Genomic DNA, 23,178 nt, shown 5'->3' with positions numbered 1-23,178 from the left:
ATGGAAGGAGGTTTTTGCCTAAAATCTCATGATACATGGCCCCATTAATCCTTTCTTAACCTCGGCTCAGTCGTTCTGCCCCTCAAAGCATAATGTTTCCACCCTCATGCTCTACAGTGGGTATGATGAGTATGAAAACGGGTATGAAAGGTTGCATGTTCGAATCAGGTTGCATGTTCAAATCTCAATCCAATAAGGTACCACTTAGCTGCCACTGAGCAAAGCATCGTCCCCACACTGCTCCCAGGGTGCCTTTCATGGCTGCCCACTGCTCACCAAGGGTGATGGGTTAAAATCAGAGGACACATTTCGTTGTGTGCACCGTGTGCTGTGTATCAAAATCACTTCACTTTCAAGTTCTTGGGATGCAACTCAGCATTCTTCCCTCTCCAAATATGACCACATGGCATTTTCCCAATTCTCCTCTGGATCATCCAGATGCTCTCTGTCATACTTTAAATGGGCCTGGACATGTGCTGACTTAAGCAGGTGGACCTTGGTCATTTGTGCCGCATGAGGTGAGATAATTGCTCCAACAGTTGATCTTTTCTCACCAAGATGCTTGCCTGTTGTAGATTGGCTCATCCCAGTCTTAATACAGGTAACAAGTGAAGGATAAAAAAGCCTCTTAAAAAACAGTAACAGGTCTGTGAGGGATGGAGTTCTTGCTTCTTTGTAGGTGCTAAATACATATTAAATAAATACAAGAACATTTTGTGATTTCCTGAATTGTTTTTACAATCTGTCTCTCACAGTTGAAGTGTACCTATGATGAAAATTACAGACCTCTCTCATCTTTTTAAGTGGGATGACTTTTTTTGCCCCACTGTATATGTTTGAACTAAATCAATAAAATACAAAACTCTCCTCCATCTTGGTTTCAGAGCCCACTTTGATGCTTTGTTTTTATTGGTTCACCAGTCCTGGTCCAGTGTCACACACCCCCACAGCCTGGAGTTGCAGTTTACTGAGATTTTTTTAGAAGCCACATGAGATAAAATGAAAGCAGTCAGTTGTAGTCAGTTGTCCCAACCTGAGACTGAACCGTAGGCCAAAGCTCAGTATGCGATGCAAACTTGATTTCATGCAGACTTGATTTTCTGGGAGAGACTGATGATATGAGTTTTGTTGAATCTGCTGTATAATGTAGGGCTTGTTTTTTTTAGATGTGTTTAATTTCTTTTGAACTGGTGCTTGTTTATCTAGTTGTTTCCCATCTAAGCATATGCAATGCCTGGGCTGGGGCATTGAATTTACTACATTTCACCATAGTCCATTTGTGTAGTACTGACTTTTACTACTGAGCTGACTGCGCAGTCCATTGTTGTTCAAGTGGCCATGTAACAGCCACTCAGTGAAACTAGAATTTTCATTGAAATAGCTTGAGCTTTTTTTACTGACCAACTTTCCTGAAAGTTGAGGCTGAAATTTTTGTAATCAACTGAACCACTAATTCTTCACTTTTTTATCAGACTTTGAACACTACTAACAACCAGTACTTTCAAAACCATTTTAAAGGCTTTTCTTGATTTCTCACCAAAAAAAATAATAGCCAATTATCTGTTTGTGTGCATTACCAGGCCAAAATTCATGGCTCATTTGGGTGATTTCAGTTCTAATTATTATTTAAAAAGGGCACATGCAATTATGCAATTAACAACTAACCACTATCCCTAAATAAAATGTTTTTATTCATCAGACATACATTCCAAAAACTGACAGCCTACACCCACAACTTTATATACTATCCCAGAATCATTAAAAACTCTAGATGATTGGTGCTTGTTGGTGAAATTATGCAATCATGCCTCATGCATTTTTCATGTGTTGGCAACAAACTCTCACTTGTACAGGCGTCTTGTGAGCTGAGTAATTTCACATGATTACACTCAGGAGGATGTCTTTTACACTAATTGCAACAACAATGCATTCAAAACCACTGTTATATTGTAATATTATGTTTAAAAAAACTCACTTTTACATTGTGGTTAAATGATGGTACCTGATAAAGAATGTGTGGGTTAGGGCCCTAACAGTCACAGGAAATAATACAAAAAAAATGCTAGAACATGAATAGTACTTAAAAAGCAGAATATGCCTATGACCTTCATCTGTCCTCGAATTTGGGTTTGCCTGCCCCATTTTTGCTACGACGATATGTATATGCTACCCCATCATCCTGCCACCCATAGCCAAGCAACGGTGTCCACCTGTGCCACCGAAGACACCCTCCCATCCAACCCACACACCCGGACCATCCTCAATCCAGCCACCTTCCTGTTCTCCTCTGCCCCGGTCCACCCCAGCCTCAGCCCCTCACCTCCTTCCCCGCTACTCCCCAAGGAGCCGCGCTGCGGCACATCCTCTGCTCCACTCCCGTTACCTTTCACCTTCTGCCTCCCTCCCACGGGCCAAGCGCCTCCGGTCATCCTACCCAGCTCTTCCAGTGCCCACTCCCCGTGCGAAGACTCGTTCCCCCGCTTCAAGCATGTCTGTGAGTGCGTCCCCGAACTCCCACGTTGACAGTGTATTATATTACACAGAAAGTAATGCTGCCACTGCAATATTTTTTGTAATGTTTATTAAAAGGTTTACTGTGCTCATACAACAGAAAAAACTATTTAAAATGTTTTGAAAAATTAAGATTTATTAAACAAAAGAACACCAAAACAGAAATAAATGGGGACAAGGCTCCTAATATGTATGCAATAAAAAGACAATGCTCTGTGCAGGTCATAGATTAATATGCATAGACAACAAGGCGAAGCAAAATAAGGCAATACAGAATTCATATATTTATATATAATAAAAAAAAAACAGGAAATAAGGCACATGTGAAGACAAAGTAATTTGAACACAGGTTTAAATAATCAACATAATTCAAGATATATTTAAACAGGAATGACACAACAACACAAAACCTGGAATTTGACAATGTAGCAACAGTAATAATCTCACACAAACACTGTAATCTTATATAGATATATACTTTATTAATCTTCTCTGTTAAAATAAATTACAAAAACTGTAACTTCAAATGGCACCCTTTCCTTATTCATAAACTGTCATTAGTATTAATGTAGTAACAATAAATGTGATAATGAATGTTAGAGTATAATAGTACAAGTTATATATGACAGTGTAAGATATTATTGAATTATTATAAAAAAAAGTAATTTCATAAGTAAATAAATGTAATAAACAAATAATAATATCAACATTATAATCTAAAGCATAACTAGAATCATTTCTATTTGTTATTTGTTTTAAAAGCAGCTGAGAGAAAATTTTGTGATCATTTTAAAACACTTATCTAATCTGGCAAAAAACAGGTTTTGCCATTCACAGATTTCCATTGCAACTCCTCCTCTCTTGCAACCAGGTCAATCCTCCCATTCAATGAAGGCCATTGCAGTCACCTAAAGATATAGCACTTTGGTAATAATTATAGAAAGTATGTGTGGGTGTGTATTTATGTATTAGCACATTATGATGCATACTTACATGAAAAAGGTAAATAAATATATAAAGTAAAGGCATGACTTCTGGATCTACAGGCATGAAATGATTTAAATTTACTGAGTGATCTGGTCGGTATGCAGGGTGTGATTGTGTGGATGTATTGCGTTGAATTCATGATGATGTGCTAAGGATGCTTTGTGTTTTGTCACAGGTTAAAGATAAAGTTTGGATGTCTGCTGTGTGTGTGTGTGTGTGTGTGTGTGTGTATGCATGCTGGCAGTGTTACATTGTGATAGTCCATTTTCATTAAAGGGTTGCTTTACAATTTACAACTAGTAATTAGATAATTGAAAACACTTTGTCCCAGTTTCCTATGAATGGCAACATTGTTCATAAACTAGTCCACATCCCATGAAAGGATTCACCATTCACAGAGCCATGCCCTCCTCACCACGTTCTTATTGTTCCAAAGCACATTCTTCAGTTCAATCCTTTTCTCTTTCTCACGTCCATTTTAACTCCCAGTCTTATTTCCAGGTTCTTTAGACTTTATTCAGCCCCCCCTCGGTCTCTAAGCAGCTGGAGGATGTAAGGTTTGGGCTGTCAGGGTTCTGACTTGGTATTATGTTGGTGGAATTGGCGGCACTCAGACCTAGGTTTGGCAGCGTTGGGGACTTGGCATTGTGCTCCCGCAGAAGCAAAAGTAGAGCGTTGTGTTGGGCACTCAGTGTGGCAGATAGGTGGACTGGCAGGGTGCTGAAACCCAGCGTCAGCTGCTCCACTCGCTGTTCCAGACTTAGCATTTGCCTCTCAAGATCTTCGCTGCGGTCATTCAGTTCAGACATGAGTTCATACATCACTGTCTGCATCTGAGATGAGAAAAACAGACAGAAGAACGTTACAGGACAGGAGGAGAGGGGTATTTAAATGATGCGTCAGAAAGATGACAACGTGAGTCAGCTAGTCAGTTCAACTAATTGTTCCTGCTGGTGTGAATCAAATAACCCAACCCCCTAAATCTGACTGGGACAAAATTTCACCAATCTGCAAAACACTGCATTTAGAATTTTACAAAATGATGTTCCTCTGTGTAGTATAGTGGTGAGTTTCCCCAGCTGTCACACAGGAGACCGGGGTTCCATTCCCCTACAGGAGTGTTAGCGGGTAAGACTTTCACCTATGAACCAGAGGACCACATATCACAGGTTCAAACTCCACTTACTACCATTGTGTCCCTGACACCTTAACCCTGAGTTGGTCCAGGGGCACTGTCCCAATAATTACTGATATCAAGTTGCTCCGGGGTGTGTGATCATTGTAATGTCACAATGTCATCAAGTTTTAGAGAATCTACTGAAATCCCTGTGCTGAAAAAAGAATACTGGATGCCCATGATCTCTGGGTTCTTCGGCATTCAGTCATGAAGATCCCTGCATGGGTCAGAGCATATGAGCAGAGCAGAGTGATGAGAATTTCTGCTCATGGCTCATGAGGCTGATTGCTCCGCCTGCTCCTCCACTCAAATTTGCACTAGGCTGCTCTGCTCTGCGCTCCTCTACCATTTCTGCAGACTGGATCCTATTATTTCTACCTAAAATGTAGAAATAATCAAAGTCTTAAATTTCAGCTTAATGAGTGAGTGAGTGCTGAATATAGTGGTCACAGCCACCAAAATCACTACGTTACATCTGTACATATGGAGCATAAATAAATTATAGTGAGGGAGGTTTTCTGCGTGCAACTGTGAACATGCACAAAATTATCTCTCGATAACAATTTCTTCCACAACACACAGTTTGCCTTAGCGCAGGAGTGTATGTTTTTACTCTTGATAATGCTACATATAATTGCTTATCTCTTGATATCATCAGTATTTCAAGACAGTGCCATTAAATGAATGATGAATTTCCCAGAAATATATATAGCCTCATCAGGCCTTCAACTACAATGTGCTAACAGTTGCAGAAAAAAAATTACCCTCCCCATGGTACAACATCATGGCCTCCCCCAAGACAAACCTGTCTTCATCTGACAGGCTGGTCCAGTGTTGTGTATCTGTCCACTAGCTATGGGTCAGTGTAGTAAATTTTCCAGCAATGCCATGGTAGACCAAAATGGTTAATAAAAATTCACTGCAGGTAACTAGTAAAGCAGGTCACCAACTAAATTGGTTATTTAATTCTGTCCATATAACCTTATTGTCTTGCTAAAGCTCAGTAGCTGCATAATCTGCAATGGAGGTTGGACTCCAATGTGATACCCATGTTCCCTGAGCAGTGTCAAATGTTTGGGTCTGTGTGCATTTTCCCACCTTTGAAAGATCCACAAGCGTGTTGGCCTGATCACTGAGTTTTCGCTGTTCCATTTTCACACTGCGCAGCCTAAATACACATATTCAGCAGTCAATACAACTTCAAAATTCAATACTTTGCCGTGTTACCAAAAAATTTAAATGAATTTGACCAGTTCTGCCCAGCTAAGTGGCATAATATCCAGGTAAAAGTGTTGAATAGAAATACTAATGTCAAGACCCTGACTTTTCAGGGTGCTATGCTGAGGAGTTTCATTTTCACTATACATCTTCCTAATTTCCTGATTGTGTTTGCCTGTTATGTTTAGTATAACTGTATCCTTTCTGTGTCCTGTTCTTGCTCAGTCATTGTGCATTTTATGGTTTCTTGTATACTGATGAGATTGACCATTGTGGTGGCCTGGCGGGAAAGAATCCTGAACCACCAAGGTGCCACTGAGTTGCCACTGAGCAAAGCACCGTCCTCACACACTGCTCCCCGGGCGCCTTTCATGCTCAATATGGGGTGTCATAAGTGACAACTAATAATTGTCACTCACTGTACCCTGTTTGTTGTTTATTGTTGTAAATCAATGTTTTTGTTAGTCATGGAAATACGTCCATTTGAAAAAGATCAGTTAAATAAAAAATGTATGATATTTATGGATATTTTTTATTTTATATCATGTTCATGCTTGATGGTATGAAAACGTTTTATTCCATGTTACTGAATTTTAGTGTGACTTACTGGTGAATTGCCTGCAGAAATTTCCTCTGGTGTTTACGAACTCTGGAGTGGTCAATCTTCTTCATGAGTTTGGTGTGTTTGTAGATTAGCCATGTCTCTCTCAGCACATTAGCTGCAGCGTTCTTTATCTGATGGGCACATGTTTTCATAATTACAGCATTAGTAGCAGGTAGAAAAAAATGACACTATGCAACCACAACCTGAAGCTAGTCATTAGAAAATTTCTTGTCCCAGATTGTACTCTGGGAAAAGGTCATAAGGTCATGCAGTCTGATGAGTCCAGGCAGGCCCTGTTTCAGAGTGATTGGCACGTCAGTTGGTAAGAAAGGCAGTTTTCAGCTGTACTAAAATAATTGACAAATCGAACAAACCTAACCTTTTAAAGTGAAAGTACATTAGTTCCATTAGCTGGGAACGCCTTGCAGAAGAACCTGTCAAGATGGTCTTCAATTTCCACTGGCAGAGCTTTGACTGCGTCACGAGAGCAGTGGGGGACATTGAGTCCAAATGAACCTTGTTCTGCTCTGCAATTGTTGAGGTGGCTGTTGCTAGCTGTGGTCGCAAGGTGGCCGGCGCCAGTCGTGGTGGTAACCCCCTTACCCACCGGTGGACACCAGAGGTTAGGGGAGCCGTCAGGCCTGGCTGGTCTGTGGGTCTCCAGAAGCAGCAGACAGGTACCGGTCGGCCAAACAGGGTGCAGCAGTGGCAGTCGCAGAGGCAAAATGTCAGGCGTGGGAATAGTTCTGTGAGGCCATGGATAAAGACTACCAATCGGCTCCAAATAGGTTCTGGCAAACCATCCAACGCCTCAGGAGAGGAAGGCAGCAACTCGCTCACAATGTTTACAGTGGGAATGGGGAGCTGTTGGCGTTGACTGGGGCTATAGTCGGGCGGTGGAAGGAATGCTTTGAGGAGCTCCTCTATCCCGCCCAACGCGCATTCCAAGGAGGAACCAGAGCTGTGATATGGACTGGGCCGGAAGTTGCTGAGGTAGTCAAACAGCTACACAGCAGCGGGGCCCCGGGGGTGGACGAGATCTGAGATGGTTGACATGTCTCTGCAACATTGCATGGACATCGGAGGCAGTTCCGGTGGAGTGGAAGACTGGGGTGGTGGTCCCCGTTTTTTTAAGAAGGGGGACCAGAGGGTATGTTCCAACTATAGGGGGATCACAATCCTCAGCCTCCGTGGAAAGGTCTACTCCAAGGTACTGGAGAGGAGGGTTCGTGTGGTTTTTGTCCTGGCCGTGGAACTGCTGACCAACTCTTTTTAGTATGGGGTGGATGGCCATTTGTTAAGGGCCATTCAGCCCCTGTACCAGAGGAGCGTGAACTCGGCAGTAAGTCGGACCTGTTCCCGGTGAGGTTTGGACTCTGTCAGGGCTGTAATTGGTTCTGTTCATAACCTATATGGACAGAATTTCTAGGCGCAGCCATGGTGTGGAGGGTGTCCAGTTTGGTGACAGGAGAATCTCGTGTCTGCTTTTTGCAGATGATGTGATTCTCCAAGCTTCATCAGTCTCTGACCTTCAGCTCTTGCTTGTTCATAATTGAGGGAAGAAAGGAGCAGGAGATTGACAGGCGGATTGGGCAAGCACTCTCTTTTTACCGGTCGGTCTACATTCCAATCCTATTTTCATAAGCTTTGGGTTGTTGTTTCTGATGTCACGGCCCCGGTGCCTCCCATCTGGGGAAGACTAAGAGACTGGGCGGTCCTGACGGCTGATACTTCACACGTTGCCGTCAGACAAAAGGCATGTAAAACAGAGGTGTTGAATCTTCACGCACAGCTATTGACACAGGAATGTCACATATCTTCTTGTAGATGGTTGCTATGCAAAACAAAAGCATGCTCCTGTAATGTCCATTCTTACAGGGTAATGACCAAAAGAACGAGATCACGGATACAAGCGGCCAAAATGAGTTTCCTCCGTAGGGTAGCCACGCGCAACCATAGAGATAGGGTGAGGAGCTTGGACATTCGGGAGGGACTCAGAGTAGAACCGCTGCTCCTCCACATCGAGAGGTGCCAGTTGAGGTGGTTCAGGCATCTGGTCAGGATGCCTCCTGGACACCTCCCTAGGGAGGTGTTTCAAGCATGTCCTGCCGGCAGGAGGCTCCCGGGTCAACTCCAGTCTGGGAACGCCTTGGGGTCGTGCCGGAGGAGCTGGTGGAGGTGGCTGGGGAGAGGGCTGTCTGGGATTCCCTACTTGGGATGCTGCCCCCGCGACCCAGACCCGAATAAGCGAAGGAAGATGAGGACAAGGACATTCCAAAACCCTAAACAAATCACATCTGAAAATGAGCCACTTATATTCCACTCATTGTATATGAACATATCTATTTCAAATCTTGATTTCTATTTCAAAATGGCCCAACACTTTTGAATGGATATTTCCTCTCTATTCAAGTAATGACTTACTTACATTTAAGATTCTTGGGAGCTGAATCCCTTTTTAAAATTTTGCAGTTATTGATCATCACGCCATCCTACCTCAACGTGTGCAACCATGATGTATCCTACATATTTGATTAGGAGGAGCTATATTTGAAACCCAGTTCTTTCAAGTACATAAAAAATTTAAAGGACCCAGAAAGAGGTAGAGAGAAAGAAAGATGTCGGGGTCTGACTGCTGTCCATGGTACTAATGACACTTTGCCCTCCTTGGTTAACTACTGGGCTGCACAAGATTAATGCACCCCCTTCATACAATAGTCAGAGAACATATCTGTCTGCATTAGAGACATGAACATTACATCTATAGGCTACATAAACGAGCACACAGCAGTGCCTTTCAACAATACATGCATTTCTTATTCCCTGTATGTTAATGTTTTTGACCGAGGTCTAAAATGTTATAAACAATGACTATTCTTTGCTAATAATGTCTAATAACTGTCTAATACAGTTAGTTCATAAAAGCAAACAGAGTATTCATTCCATAAGGTTTTGTGCAGATTGATTGTCTACCTACCTCATATCTTAAATTTCAATTGAATATTTTGTATTATATTTGTGTTATACTTTGTATTATATTAGTACCTATGCTAGCTTTCTCCTTTTTATACTTACTATATATTTATAGATACCTCTCCGGCTCAGGGACGGCATCTAATTTAATTGTACTTGTTACGATGACCATAAAGATATTCCGATTCTGGTATTTGTCACAAGTCCCCTGGGGGTCCTGTTCAGAAGGTGTGACCATTTTAGAAAACCACCTAGCACCCTAGTGGGTTAGACACTCGTCTATGAACCAGAACACCACAAAGTCCCAGGTTCAAATCCCACTTACAATCATTGTGTCTCTGAGAAAGAGACACAATGCGTTAAGTGTCTCTAAGGGGAGTGTCCCTGTCACTACTGATTGTCTCTCTCATGTTTCTTACCGCAGCCCTGCACATGTTCCTGTGAAGGAAACTCTGCCTGTTCCAGGTACTCCTGGACCCCCACGCCATGCTCATCATCCATTGCATACCCCACTTTCTCTTCCTGAAGTTCCTGCTAACTGGTTCCTTTCCACAGAGTTCTCCCCCCATGAATTCCATGTATTTCTTGTGTAAGTCTTTAATGTTCTGTTTTTCATGACCTGACAATATTTCATATAACAGGTTGGTAGTATTATGTATTGTCTGTGCTATGTGATTACGTTTCCTGTATGTCACAATTTTTTGTGCTGCAAGACTTTCAGGAATATCTGAGGGCTTGTTGGCAGGGGTGTTTAGAATGGTAGATTACTAGGAACTGTATGAATTTTTTTTTTTTTTAATGCCAAACAAAGGGTTGGTGAGCAAAGATGTTAAAAAGCTTGTGTGTGTCATGCATGTGTCTGTTTTTTTTTACCCTTTTGGTTAGTTGTGTGTCCATCATGAAGTTATGCACATGTTTCTCTGCTTTTGTCAGCTCCAGCTTGCGTGCCACCACAGCCACAACCAGCGCTGTGCATCCAGCACCCTGGAAGTTGGGAGGGGACAGATGAAAAGTGTCTGTGAGGGACAGTAAAAGGAAAACCATAAGGTACACACACTAAACTAAACTAAACTAAACTAATCATAAAGTAACTGAACAAACTGACCAAAAAAGTGACCTACAGGAGAAGATACAATTAACTGCCCAAACCAATACACACAATAGGCAGAACACACAACAATTCACCCCAGATACTTTTAATGTGGGTCCCTTTAAGACTAGGTGCAATATTTGTGTTCTGCTCCCTTTATGCTCAGATTTGTGATCTGCAAAAGCAGACATACACTTAATACATTCAGACCTAACCAAATACTCAGTTAGTCAGCATGAACTAATGTCATCAATAAGCATCATAAAACTAAATACCTAAAAATAAATCAATATCTGTACATAAATTCATCTCCAGACAATACCAAGCTCGTCAGTGAATGCATGATGGCGTCAGCTCAGACAATCATTTTCATAAATCACTTTGATTATAATATTCATGAACTATGAATTAATACCTGTGGAGGGGGGTAGAGAAGCCCTACCTTTCATTGTAAGTAAACAAATGTCATCAGCCCAATTAAAATGTAAATGCTTAATGCTTAAAGGTTAATGGGCATTTTTTGTCACAAATGATATTATTAAGTTTGATTCAAAATAAATAAATAAATCATGACATTTGCTCTGAATTTAACTAATTAAAATAAATAATGTCATATATGAATGAAACAGTCCTATTAACCAGTTTACAGTATTTACAGTACTGTGCAATACGAAACAGTGAAAACAAAACCACTGCATGCAATTTTGTTAAAATAACAAAAAACCCTATCAAATATTCATTTACAAAAAAACAATTTATGCAGAATTGCTTTATTTTCATAAAAATTGACATGGTGTGTGTAGATAAAGATAGTCTGTTCTCCTATTGTTCTCAGAGCAGCAATATTGTTCTCCATTGGTAGCCTTTAGTCTGTAGGTGATCATTCATTTATTTTAGTTGGGAGAGACTAACACCCAGTTCTTCTACCACATCTCTACATATAAACAATATCACCACTTTCACTCTTTAATCATTATTAATGTTATCATTATTATTTTGTTTTGTTTAATCATTATTAATTTGTTTCACCACTACCTAAAACCTTTCCACACAACTGTACATAGATTAAAGTCTAAAGTCAGAAATAGATCTGATACCTGATGATATGAAATTGGTTAGACATAAAATATTTCGCCAACCCCACCATACCCACCTCAGCATCAGAAGCATTGATTCCTATCATGTGCATAGGAAGTAACACAATTTACCAACAACAAGATCACAACAAAACTCGGCCTTCCATTGATACTTTTAAATTCAACTACTTGTTGTCATATAACACAATATGTATACAGCATATGGATATGCAAATGGTACTATATGTGTAATTTGTGTATGTATAAACAAGCATGCTAAGCCAACAAAGACTCAAACTCAGAGTGCATAGCAACATGGTGGAGACGAGGAGATGGAAGACATGTTGAAAGCCATTAGTTTTCACATACAGAATGTCTGTATAGAGTGAAGAGTTTGTTTGTGAAGTTTGTTTTACATTTTTGTGCTTGACATATCATTCAGAAATATTTTGGTGAAATATGGTGAACATATTACACCTGTATTACAGTACTGGTTTTTTTCATGACTAACATGACTATCAGGGCAGAATATCAGGGCAGTGTTACTTCTCCCTCTCCCCATCAAAGGGATATCATTGTTGAAAGGTATCAGTCAAAAGAAAGGTGAAACAATTGCCACAGCATGTACATTTCACATATTGTTGAACACAGTGACAATAGTCAAGAAAAGAAGGTATAGGACAACAGTGATATTTCCAGACTACAGTAACTGATTAATAGTGACAATATAATACACATATTGCCATAGTCAATTGGTTTTACTATTAATATATTTTTTGACCAGGACACTTTTTTAAACATTTCTTAACAGACAGTACAGATGGCTGCATTTGTCTGCAGTGTTTGGACACTGTAGCATCTGTTATTCAGCACTTCACTATCTGACAGAAAATGACAGGTGATAAGTGTTTCACATGTCTACATCATTTGTCACCGATTAATATAAAGATGTTCCTGTCAGGAATGGCTCATTCTTCCCTCATCAGTATTAAAAGTGATTGAGGGAGACAGTGCTAACTTCACTTCACAGTGGCGAGGTCCAGTTGTTCCCAGGACTTCAGTGTGGAAGCCCAGCACAAGTAGCTTTCAAGAGGAAACTGCCAGCTGCTGCACAAATGTGAGCACAAATTTTTCAGCTGCTGCTCAATTTCTCTTACAATGTGTCACAATGCCTTCAGTGTCATTGAACTTTGACCACCAAATTGAAGAGTCTAACAGGGTGGTATTAGTGTAGTGGGTCAGACACTTGCCTATGAACTAGAAGACCACAAAGACCCTGGTTGAAACCAGGACACTGAGCAAGACACTTAACCCTGATCTCTGTAACTACTGATTTTTAAGGCGCTCTGGAGAAGGGTGTCTGATAAGTGCCATAAATGTGAACGTAGCATACGACTTAGTGTCATAACCATCAAAAGCTCCAATGTTCCTTTGAGCAATGGCCTTTGAGCTATGTGAGCATTATGTCAGCATTGTGTGTGTGTTCAATTGTGTGTACAATTGAGTACTGGTAAGAAGAGTGAGAAAAAGGTGTACAAAGCTAGGGTTAGACAGGTGTGTATGTGGAGGAGTATGTGTATGTGAGAGAGGGAATGATTGTTGAGTGTGCTCCCGTCTGTAATTTGTGGGTGCGCGTGGGAGAGAGCAGGAGGGCAGTGTATTTCTGAACACTGTCTTTGTAAAATAGCGTTATGGCATGACTATTAAACCTAATAATGACAGATCAAAATGTGCATAGGTTTCATCAACGTGCTGCTCTTACCATAATGCCGGTAAGCAGGCATACGCCCTTGCCGCAGTAAGTATGGGGTACCATGTCCCCATACCCAATTGACAGGAAGGTGATGGAGATCAGCCACATTGCTCCCAAGAAGTTGCTAGTGATATCATGAGCGTCATGGTATCTGATGAGAGACACACAGAAGTGAGTGAGACAGCGAGGGAGACCCATTCCTCTTTTTTTCTCATGGTGTCTCCTGTTTTCACCTCTCACAGACCCGTACAGTCCAAGCAGCAATGATCCACAGTGAGATGCTGAACACCAGCAGGACGGTTCCTGGGCAGATGGTCATCAGAGTTTTCATTACAAATCGGGTATTAAAGTGGACCTGGTTAAAAAAAAAAAAAATCAGATAATTGCACCATCAAAGATTGTTTGACCCCAGTTTGCCCACTAACAGAGACATCCAGAAAAAAATCTGAATAGTTATGAATTAATTTAATTACTTTAGACATGAAATATTGTAACCAATATGTAACCATGTAGTTGGTCTTCCACCTTCCACCATGCTAACTGTACTCTACCAATAACACAGTAATAAGCTGCTGTTTAACATTCTATTGTCTATGGCAGTCAGATAGAAATTTTTTTCTGCACATCTGTACAAAATGTGTAAATAAAATTAAAGTAATCACCGTACACATCTATAGGTAGCACAGCTCATTTGTTGCTGCCTTAATCCTTAACTTAAATGTAGTGACTAAATCAGTTGAAGTTCACAAATCAGTTGAAGTGCAAAAAGGTGAACATGTTCACATTTTGTGAGCTCAGCCTTGCACGATGAGGTGCAAGACTGCAGCAGTAGTTTTTTGGAGCAATCCACAGAGGCCACCAAAAATTCCACTCTTACGGACGTCTGGTCACCATAATTAATAAAGTTTAGGATCTATGTCATAGCCCTGACCCCCACACCACTCCTCAGAGCCCGGCTACATGCATCATCAAACCCGACGCATTACCCGTGAGTCTTCCACTTCAGCTGCTTGTGCGCCCAACGCCCATGCCCATGTTAATCTATGCAAACAGGCTACATTTGAAATTCCTTTTTTACGAGATTGCCGGCGGTAGCTTATGTGGCTTCCCGACTCACCAGATGCGCTCTGGATAACACTAGTCAATGGAACTTCGATGTTCCATTGACAACTTCCTGGAGTATCTGCAACTAATTTTTCAGAGTGAAAATGCCGGCCAGTTTCTCTCTGCATCTCATAGCTGTAACACAAGGTAATCAGTCTTATGACTGCGGTTTGCTAAAGCAACTGTGAGTTACTTAGGTAAACAAGTTGGTCAGGGACAAGTTCGCCCCCTTGCAGCTAACGTAGTAGCCCTCTCTGACTTTCCCGTACCAACCACTCAGCAAGAGCTGCGTCTCTAAAAACGTCTCTAATGTTGTGTTGCTGACTGACTGACTGACTAATCTGCTCCATTAAAACTCTGCCTTTTTTTGGTCCACAGATTGCCAGAAGGCATTTGAACATGCCAAAGCCTTGTTTTGTAATTCTCCAGTTCTTGCTGCTCCAAACTTTCACTTTCCATTCATACTGGAGGTAGATGCCTCCAGTAAGTGCTACTGTAGTGGGTGCTGTTCTCTTACAGGAAGATACTAATGGATTTGATCACCCTGTTCATTTTTTTTCTAAGAAGTTCTTGAAGCATCAACTCAATTACAGTACCATTGAGAAGGAAGCCTTGGCGTTGTTCCTGTGGTTGCAACATTTTGAAGTTTCTGTGGGCTCAACTTCCATTCCTGCTGTAGTGTTTACAGATCATAACCCTCTTGTCTTCCTCACCAGAATGAAAAACGCCAATCAGCGTCTTATGCGCTGGTCCTTATATTTACAAGGGTTTCATCTGGAGATCAGGTACAAAAGAGGCTCTGATAATGATAATGTTTTGTGATAATGTTTTGGCGGACGCCTTGTCACGCTCCTACCAATGAATGTAAATTTTGGAGGTGGGGGTGTTACATCCTGGTATTTTTGGTGTGTTTCTGTTGTGTGTTTTGTGTTGTGTTAGCAGGTGCCTGGTGATTACAAATTCAGCCCACCTGTTCCTGCTGTGGACAGCCAGAATAAAAGGTGCCTCAGTTTTCATTTTTCGGGGCTGCACTTGCCGCACCATCCGCCCCGCCCGCCCCGCCCCGCCCGCCTCCCTAGCATTTCCCAATTGCATCACTTCCGGTTTCCCATGCGCTTCCCCTATGAGGCAACGCAACTTGTGTCGGCCTGCTTTTTGGTGTTTGTTTTTCTCTTTTTCCCCGTTTTGTTTGTTGTTATTCGTTGTAATTCGCTTTGTATGAATTTCTTCTTTATTTATTTACTTGTTAAATTTCTCTGTTTCGTCTTAGTAGTTCTTTTGTCTTTTCTTTTCTTTTAACACTGCATTGAACCTGCGAGTCCAACAACTTCATCGCATCTGGGACCGCATTCTTTAGGTCACACAGACAAAGTGATGAAACAAGAGGCAGAACAAAGTTGTCAACCCAACCTCATTTATCATCCTGAGGAACGGGTCTGGGTTTTAACCTGGGGACTTCCCATGCCTCCACTGCAAAGAAGCTGGGACCACGACTCACTGGACCCTTCCATGTATGTCGGCACGTCACCCAAGTCGCTTACCAACTGTCTTCGAGTAAGTCCTGTGATCAACATGTCCCATCTTAAGAAAGCCCATACCTCACCACTCCTCCCCGATCCAACAGGACCACCCCTGCCTTGGCATGTAGACGGCACACATACACCTACACCTGCAGTGGTGGCCCAGCAGTTAAGGAAGCGGCCCCATAATCAGAAGGTTGCCGGTTCGAATCCCGAGCCGCCAAGATGCCACTGAGCAAAGCACCGTCCCCACACACTTCTGTCTGGGCGCCTGTCCACAGGCGGCCCACTGCTCACCAAGAGTGATTGTTAAATGCAGAGGACACATTTCGTTGTGTGCACCGTGTGCCATGCTGCAGTGTATCACAATGACAATCACTCCACTTTCACTTCACAGTACAACGCCTCCTGGATGTCCATCGTCAGAGTAGTGGCTTCACTCCTGGATGCCACACTGGGTCATTTTGGACCCTGCCCTCCTCCATGAGTTCCATGATTCTCATCCATTGGCACCAAGCCTGTCGATATTTCCTGATTGACCAGGTTTCTTGACAACTGCCTTTTTATTTCGACTACGTTTCTGGATTACCCTTTTGCTGTTTGTTTGCCACCATTGCAACTGACAAGGTGTTGGATTCTTTGACTGCAATGTTTTTTCTGAAATCTATGTAAATCTGTCCTGAATCTGTGGTCCTGGATTTCTCCTTTAACATTTTTTCAAACATGTTTTCCTTTAACATATCCAAAATATTCACACACAGGTGACTTCAAGGTGGAGCAGCCCCATTGTTGGTTGTCTCTCATTGTCCTTCTGCCAAGATCTGCATGAGGTAGATTGTGTGCATTTCACTTTGTTTGCGCGGGTTGCGCTATTTTATGTCTTTGGTTCCGCCAAATTTAATTTTTTTTTTCAATGTTGGGGAAGTCTTGATGGTGGATTAACCTCAACGTTTCATGCAGTTAATGGTCAAACCCTGCAACCCTAGTATGCGATACACATTTGTCATGTTTTGTTTCACATTTAAAGGTATAATTCTACCTATTGTGTAAACTGCAAACATTCTAAATAAGGGTCACATATAGAAAAATATATAGACTGGTCTACCCACTATACATATAGACTGGTCTACCCACTAGAGGTGAGGGATATGTTTTCATAGTGGAAGTTAGGGAAGTCATGACCCCTGCAAGAATCGGCTCCAGCCAGTATAACCTAATTATTAACCTTTATTATTATTTTACATTTACAGTGTTTTACTGTTAAAACATATTTTACACCAAAATAATATATCATATTATCATAGAGTGTTAGGTGTTTAAATGAGAGCTCAGACACTTGTCCAATTGGACAAATGATTCAAATGCTTGTACATATGCTAACAGACACCTATGTTAGTATGGAAAAGGCATAAAATTTTGGTTATTACCTTGTTGAGGGCACCAATGCTGCGAGATGAGGCATCAGTGAAGAGCTTGCTGTGCAACAGCATGACACGAGCAATGAGGTAGAGGCGCAAGAACATGGGTACAGAAAGCACCATGTCCAGGTCAGCCTCTGCTTGTGAGGGCACATAGGAGAAGGCTAGGCGTGCCTGCCACTGGAAACGGAAATCTCCAGGCACTGGGTGCACTGCCGCAACCAAAAGCTCGAGGGTGATCAGCAGCACCCGCTCCATTGTCATTGCAATGCGCCAGTCGTCTGCCCCATTGTCGATGACAAAGAGCTATAGGGGAAGAGAGTGTACATTATTAATCACAGAATAAGACAGGAGAAATAATATTGTCTCTTTAAGTTGTCTGTTTCAGATTCAGGTGCAAGATATTGGAAATGTACAGTGCTGTAATAATGTTTTTATAACATCCACCTCTTGAGAAATGAATTACTCATAAATCTGAAATCCTCCCAATACTATGTGGCCTGATTAACTGAAGCTTATTAGAAACAGCTTCTCTTAACTTTTGGAATCCTTTGGAAAAGTGGCTTAATTGTGAAAAAAATCTGTTTTGCAGAGGAGTAAAATTAAGGAATCATCATTTTGCAATCTAAATAATGGTTGTAGGTGTTTTGCACTAAAACCAATTTGTGGCGAAGGTACACCTGAGATCCCCTTGATCAAGGTACTGTCCCCACACACTGCTCCCCATGGCTGGCTGCCCACTGCTCATTAAGAGTGATGGGTCAAATGCAGAGGACACATTAAATTGAATCACCGTGTGCTGTGCTTGCTATGAATCACAATGACAAAAACAATCACTTTCAGTTTTTCCTCTTACGGCAGCTCTACACTATTCCTAAACATGGACAGAAATAAAGAAACACAACATTGAATGTTAAAAATGAAAAGCAGACAGTTATTGAACTGCTGTACCTTAACAATAATTGTAAAGTGATGATCATCATCACTTTACAAAAAGTATTTGTTGATGTCTAAGAATGGCTCACCACAGACTGATACCGGTAGACACCACATGACCCAGGCTGAAGCTGATTAGCCATTTATTTTTAACCAGGACAAAGGCTTTCCACAGAAAATCCTAGGTCTCATCTATGCCGGTTAATTAATTAATCCACCTCTGCCCAGAATTACTGTAGTCTAGTACCTTCAGTCCATTCTGCTCAGAGGAAGCGAAAGTTTGTGAACCCTTCAAGTCTATTTGAATATAAATTCAAATACAAATGAGACAACATAAGATACACTGCCAACCGTTTATTCACAGAAATTATTATTATTAATATTATTTTTACATATCTTGCAGGTGAAATTAGATTCTGGTTATTTCTGTTAATTGAATGCAATCTGGTATGAGTTCATTAAGGAAGTGACCACATCATTTAAATGGAATTATGTCAAGAAGTCAAAAGATTAAAAACATCACAAAGATTTAAAGATGGTAATTCTTAAATGACCATCATTTTCAATCTAGTAATCTGTCTAGATGTTGAACCACATCTGTTCAAATCTATGTAGTCAGTTTCTACAATTAATTTCCTTCCCATGTACGATAACTGTACACTAATTGTCGTCAGTCTTTCATAGCAAGGCATATGCCCTTTGTCAGCAATACTTTATGTATTTATCTATTGGATTAACTTGTGTAAATGACTCAAGACCCTCCCCAAACAGACAAAGGAACACTTCTAACACAATTATAAGAAGAAAAACATAATTTTTGTCAAGTGAGGTCATGTTTCTTTTGATTTTAGGGTTTGGACACATTCACTGTTCTGCAATCATAATCAGTTCTGAGGTCATCAAACTGAAAATGTAATGATTATCCAGAGAAATTTATTTCCTGGCTTCTTTACTCCCAAATCACTGCTTGCAGCTATATTTGTTTGCCGTTTGGCTCGATGGAGAGTAGTGAGCTGCAACCATGGTAATGGTTGTGAAATGACTCGACACACTCTGAGGAGTGTTTGAAAGACTGGCGAAATATCTTCTTATAATGTCAAGTCATTTAAATACGTATGTGTTCAGAATTAAGGCGCAATGTCCAAAATACGGATGGACTTTTTTTTGTTGTGATGCACAGCAAGAACAGCACACACAATGAAATGTGTCCTCTGCTTTTAACCATCACCCTTAGTGAGCAGTGGGCAGCCATGACAGGCTTGTGCATTGAGACGGTGCTTTGATCAAGGAGACCTCAGAGGCACCTTGACGGTTTGAGATTTGAACCTACAACCCTTCTGTTATGAGTCTGCTTCTGTTTCAGCTATGCCACCGCTGCCAATAATGATCGATAAAAACCCTGTTCCATGTTTATTAATTAAATACAGCATCACTTCCAATGATACACATGTAAGTTTAGATGGGTTAAATAACAATGTCTCATACATATCCTGTTTCTTCACAGCAAGGTTGCTGGTACTCCTGTGAGAGCTCACAATAACAAGCAACATACAAACTGACCTACAAGGTGGCATTCAATATTTAGTGTCACTGTTTTCATTGTGTTGTGAAAGACATGAAGCTCAATGATGCAAATTTCTCAGGAGCGCCGCCTTAAAATGTTTAATTTGATTTGATAGAATCTACTAATAAAATGCTGCACTGTCAAAGTAAGCAAGATGTCTGTAATTCTGAGTCATGAACAGTTGTCCACGTCATGTGATAAATACACACTAAAAATTGCTAACTGTCTCTACTAGATGTGTGGACAAAATTGCAATTTGTTTGAAAGCAAATAATAAAAGCTTTTTTGTGTGTGTTTAGCATGACTGAAGCAAAATGTGTGCCTTTAAAAATTGCATTAGTGTGCAAATACTTGTAATTAATTAAGTAATTAAGTGTTTTTTATTTATATCCATATTTGCCCATAGTAGTGGGAAGTCTTTCCCTGGCCCTGGGACATTATTAGGTTCTTGTTGGTGATTTGTAACGTGAACATTGTAGTTATTGCTCCATCCATTTATCTGTTGCAAGTGTATGTGTGTGAGAGAGGTTGAGAGAGGTAGATGCACAAGGATGTTGTGCCTATACATAAATCTGATGAACAGAGTTTCTCTAACCGCTGCAATTGTTATATATACTGCAAATGTGTTTTTTGTGTGTATAGATGTGGGTGTGAGAAATGGAGTGTCTTTTTTTTTTTTTTTAAACCAGCCTTGTCATGGTGACTGTTGCCTAGGCAACAACATCAAAGGCCAGGCAAGCTTAATTATCATCTCCAGAGAGAAAATGACTGTGTACATGTCTCAGTGCGTATGTGTAAGAGAGCAAGAGAGATTACTTTGTATAGCTGTTCTTAAGTGATTGTGTGTCTAGAAGCTACAGAGATTGACAGTGTGTGTAGGTGAGCATATGTGAGTGGAAAAAAAACAGAAGAATGGAAAAATCAATGGGAAAAAATGAGCCTGTGGGTTTGTGAGATGGGGAACGAGAGAGAATTACTAAGAGTGAGGTTCACTTGTTTATAAGTAAATTCACAGATCTAACATTACAACATTAAAACCAAATTAATTACAAAGATTATCTTGTTACAATGAGACCCATCTAGGATTTAGCATATAACCAGCGTCCCAACTGAGTCTCATGCTATTTATGAAACTTCCACTTATTTACTATATAGTGCCCTATAGTGAACAAATGGATATTTCTCATGAACGTTTTCAGACTTCCTGTTAAAGATAAGTCAGCTGGTGCGGCTTCCCAGAATTGCTTTGTTCTCTCACCCTAGGTGACTGTGGCCTTTGTCAGAAGGATAATGTGCCTTTTTGCACTGCAGAAAAAAAGGCTAAGGAATTGAATGAGACACATAACTAACATGACAACGAGATTTGGTCCCTTGCATGGGACACAAATTTATCTTAAACTAATCAATATTCTCCACATGTTCATTTCTTTCTTTTTTTTTTCTTTCTTTCTGGCTAAATCGAATGTGTTAAATAATTCAATTCTATTAGGCAAGGTAATCTGTCAGTGTGAGTTTGTGGAAAGTCCATAACAAATTTACTCAATCATTAAGCAAAAGAAGAAAAAAAGGCAAAAGTGTGATATACACATTCATTGTTGCGATTCATCTGTAAATCTTTAATACAATGCTTTTGGTTTACTTCCTGTTGGGTTCGGACTATGACCTATGAAAATATTCACAATGTTTTTCTGGTTGCAATAAATTATTGCGATCAAGATTGTGCCATTCTGATAGGTCTGTTACATACCCTCAAAACTCCCCTCTGAATAATTAATAGAGTTGGAACAACCTCATTGGCATGAAGTCTTTTTTTCCGCTGTCAAAAGAGCTAAATGGACTTGGACACGCCCATTAATGTTATTTGCACTTTCCATTTTCCATTATGTGTCAGATTGATGAAATAGAGCCCTATGGGGGCCTGAATGCATCATCAATCCTGATGGCTTACCAGGCAGAGCAGGAGGAAGTACTGTAATTTCAGCCTCACCCCGGAGTGTGGGATGAAATGTGCATGGTCATGCAGAGGCCAGTTTAAGGTGGACACGGAAATTTCCCAGCCTGTTGTGTCCCATATGCATAGAGCAAATGCACAAGTATCTCAAAAATCTCAGTGTATCCAGTGTATACAATGTATGCCTGCAACTTCCACACGTGACATAGTACTGTGTGGGTTTTCAGCCTGATTTCCACTCTTTGCACAAGCACATCATGGCCACTTCCTAAATGCTTTGTTCCTGCATTTAATCGCCTTGGCAGCCATGTGTCCCCAAATAATTTAAATGCAACACACAAAAGATGCATCTGAATCAGTCCAAAAACTCCTTCACTGTTAGTGCTGCACGATTAATCTAATCGCAATCATAATCGCGATGTCAGATTATATGAACGCAAAAAGCTGCGATTTAAATGATTAGTACATGGATTGGATCGGCAACATATCCGATCCATTCTCTCATTCTCTCAAAGTTTGCGAGTCTGACTTCAGTCGGATGTGACGTATTTGGTCACATGACTTTCGATTCAGAGACATATGGTTAGACGCCGCATGACGCGCTGCATCGTACGTCAACGTCGCCGCCATATTGCGAGAGGCTCTGCTGTGGCGTGAAGCATATACATGTCTCTGGAGAGAAGTGCATAAAAATGCCTCACTCTTGTGCTGCTTGGGGCTGTACAAACCGCTGTATGCTCCAAACCAGGGATTACATTTCATAGGTAAGGCTGGACAATTGTTTTTAATATATTTGGCCATTATAAAATCCCCGTTTTATAAGTCTTAACCTTAGCTAAGCTAGGCTAAGCTAGCAAAGCTATGCATTCCTGTGTTCAAGTCAGCCTCCAAACAAAGTTTTGGCTAAATGTAGGCATTAACTATTTAGACTGTTCTTAGCTGTTTAGTTAACTTTTCTCAAACTTTGAAGGTTTCCTAAAGAAATTCACCTCTGTTTACAAATCTTAACCTTAGCTAAGCTAGCAAAGCTATGCATCCCTGAGTTCAAGTCAGCCTCCAAACCACGTTTTGGTTAAACGTAAGAACTATAATACGGGATTTTATAATGGCCAAATATAATCAAAACAGTTGTTTAGCCTTACCAGGGTTTGTCGTTCGACAGTAATGTAAAAGAGTTTTTTGTGATTTATTTAATTTTGTAGAATATTGTATTTTGAAAGCACTGGGCATTTCAGGTTATAAGTAGTTTGTATGTTTATCATATCGCAATCGCATATCGCAATATTGATCTCAATA

At 40.7% G+C, this 23,178-nt stretch overlaps 1 protein-coding gene across 3 annotated transcripts in view; it reads right to left on the bottom strand.

Moving 5' to 3' along the window:
* Positions 1–2,687: 2,687 nt before the first annotated feature.
* LOC114788166 (small conductance calcium-activated potassium channel protein 3-like) overlaps positions 2,688–23,178 on the bottom strand; it is a 37,362-nt gene continuing 16,871 nt past the window's right edge. For 2 of the 3 annotated variants that reach the window (XM_028976437.1, XM_028976439.1), the window contains 7 exons: positions 17,441–17,737; positions 13,623–13,744; positions 13,399–13,540; positions 10,344–10,454; positions 6,501–6,628; positions 5,774–5,843; positions 2,688–4,331 (listed from right to left, as the gene is read on the bottom strand). In XM_028976437.1, coding sequence (XP_028832270.1) covers positions 4,005–4,331; positions 5,774–5,843; positions 6,501–6,628; positions 10,344–10,454; positions 13,399–13,540; positions 13,623–13,744; positions 17,441–17,737 — 1,197 coding nt within the window. In that variant the 3' untranslated portion in view covers positions 2,688–4,004. The remainder of the gene's footprint in view (positions 4,332–5,773; positions 5,844–6,500; positions 6,629–10,343; positions 10,455–13,398; positions 13,541–13,622; positions 13,745–17,440; positions 17,738–23,178) is intronic. The other variant, XM_028976438.1, reaches the window with a different exon arrangement.

Source organism: Denticeps clupeoides, chromosome 4 (assembly GCF_900700375.1).
Source record: "Denticeps clupeoides chromosome 4, fDenClu1.1, whole genome shotgun sequence".
In the NCBI taxonomy this organism is placed as follows: domain Eukaryota; kingdom Metazoa; phylum Chordata; class Actinopteri; order Clupeiformes; family Denticipitidae; genus Denticeps; species Denticeps clupeoides.
This window is presented reverse-complemented; position numbering and strand designations above follow the sequence as displayed.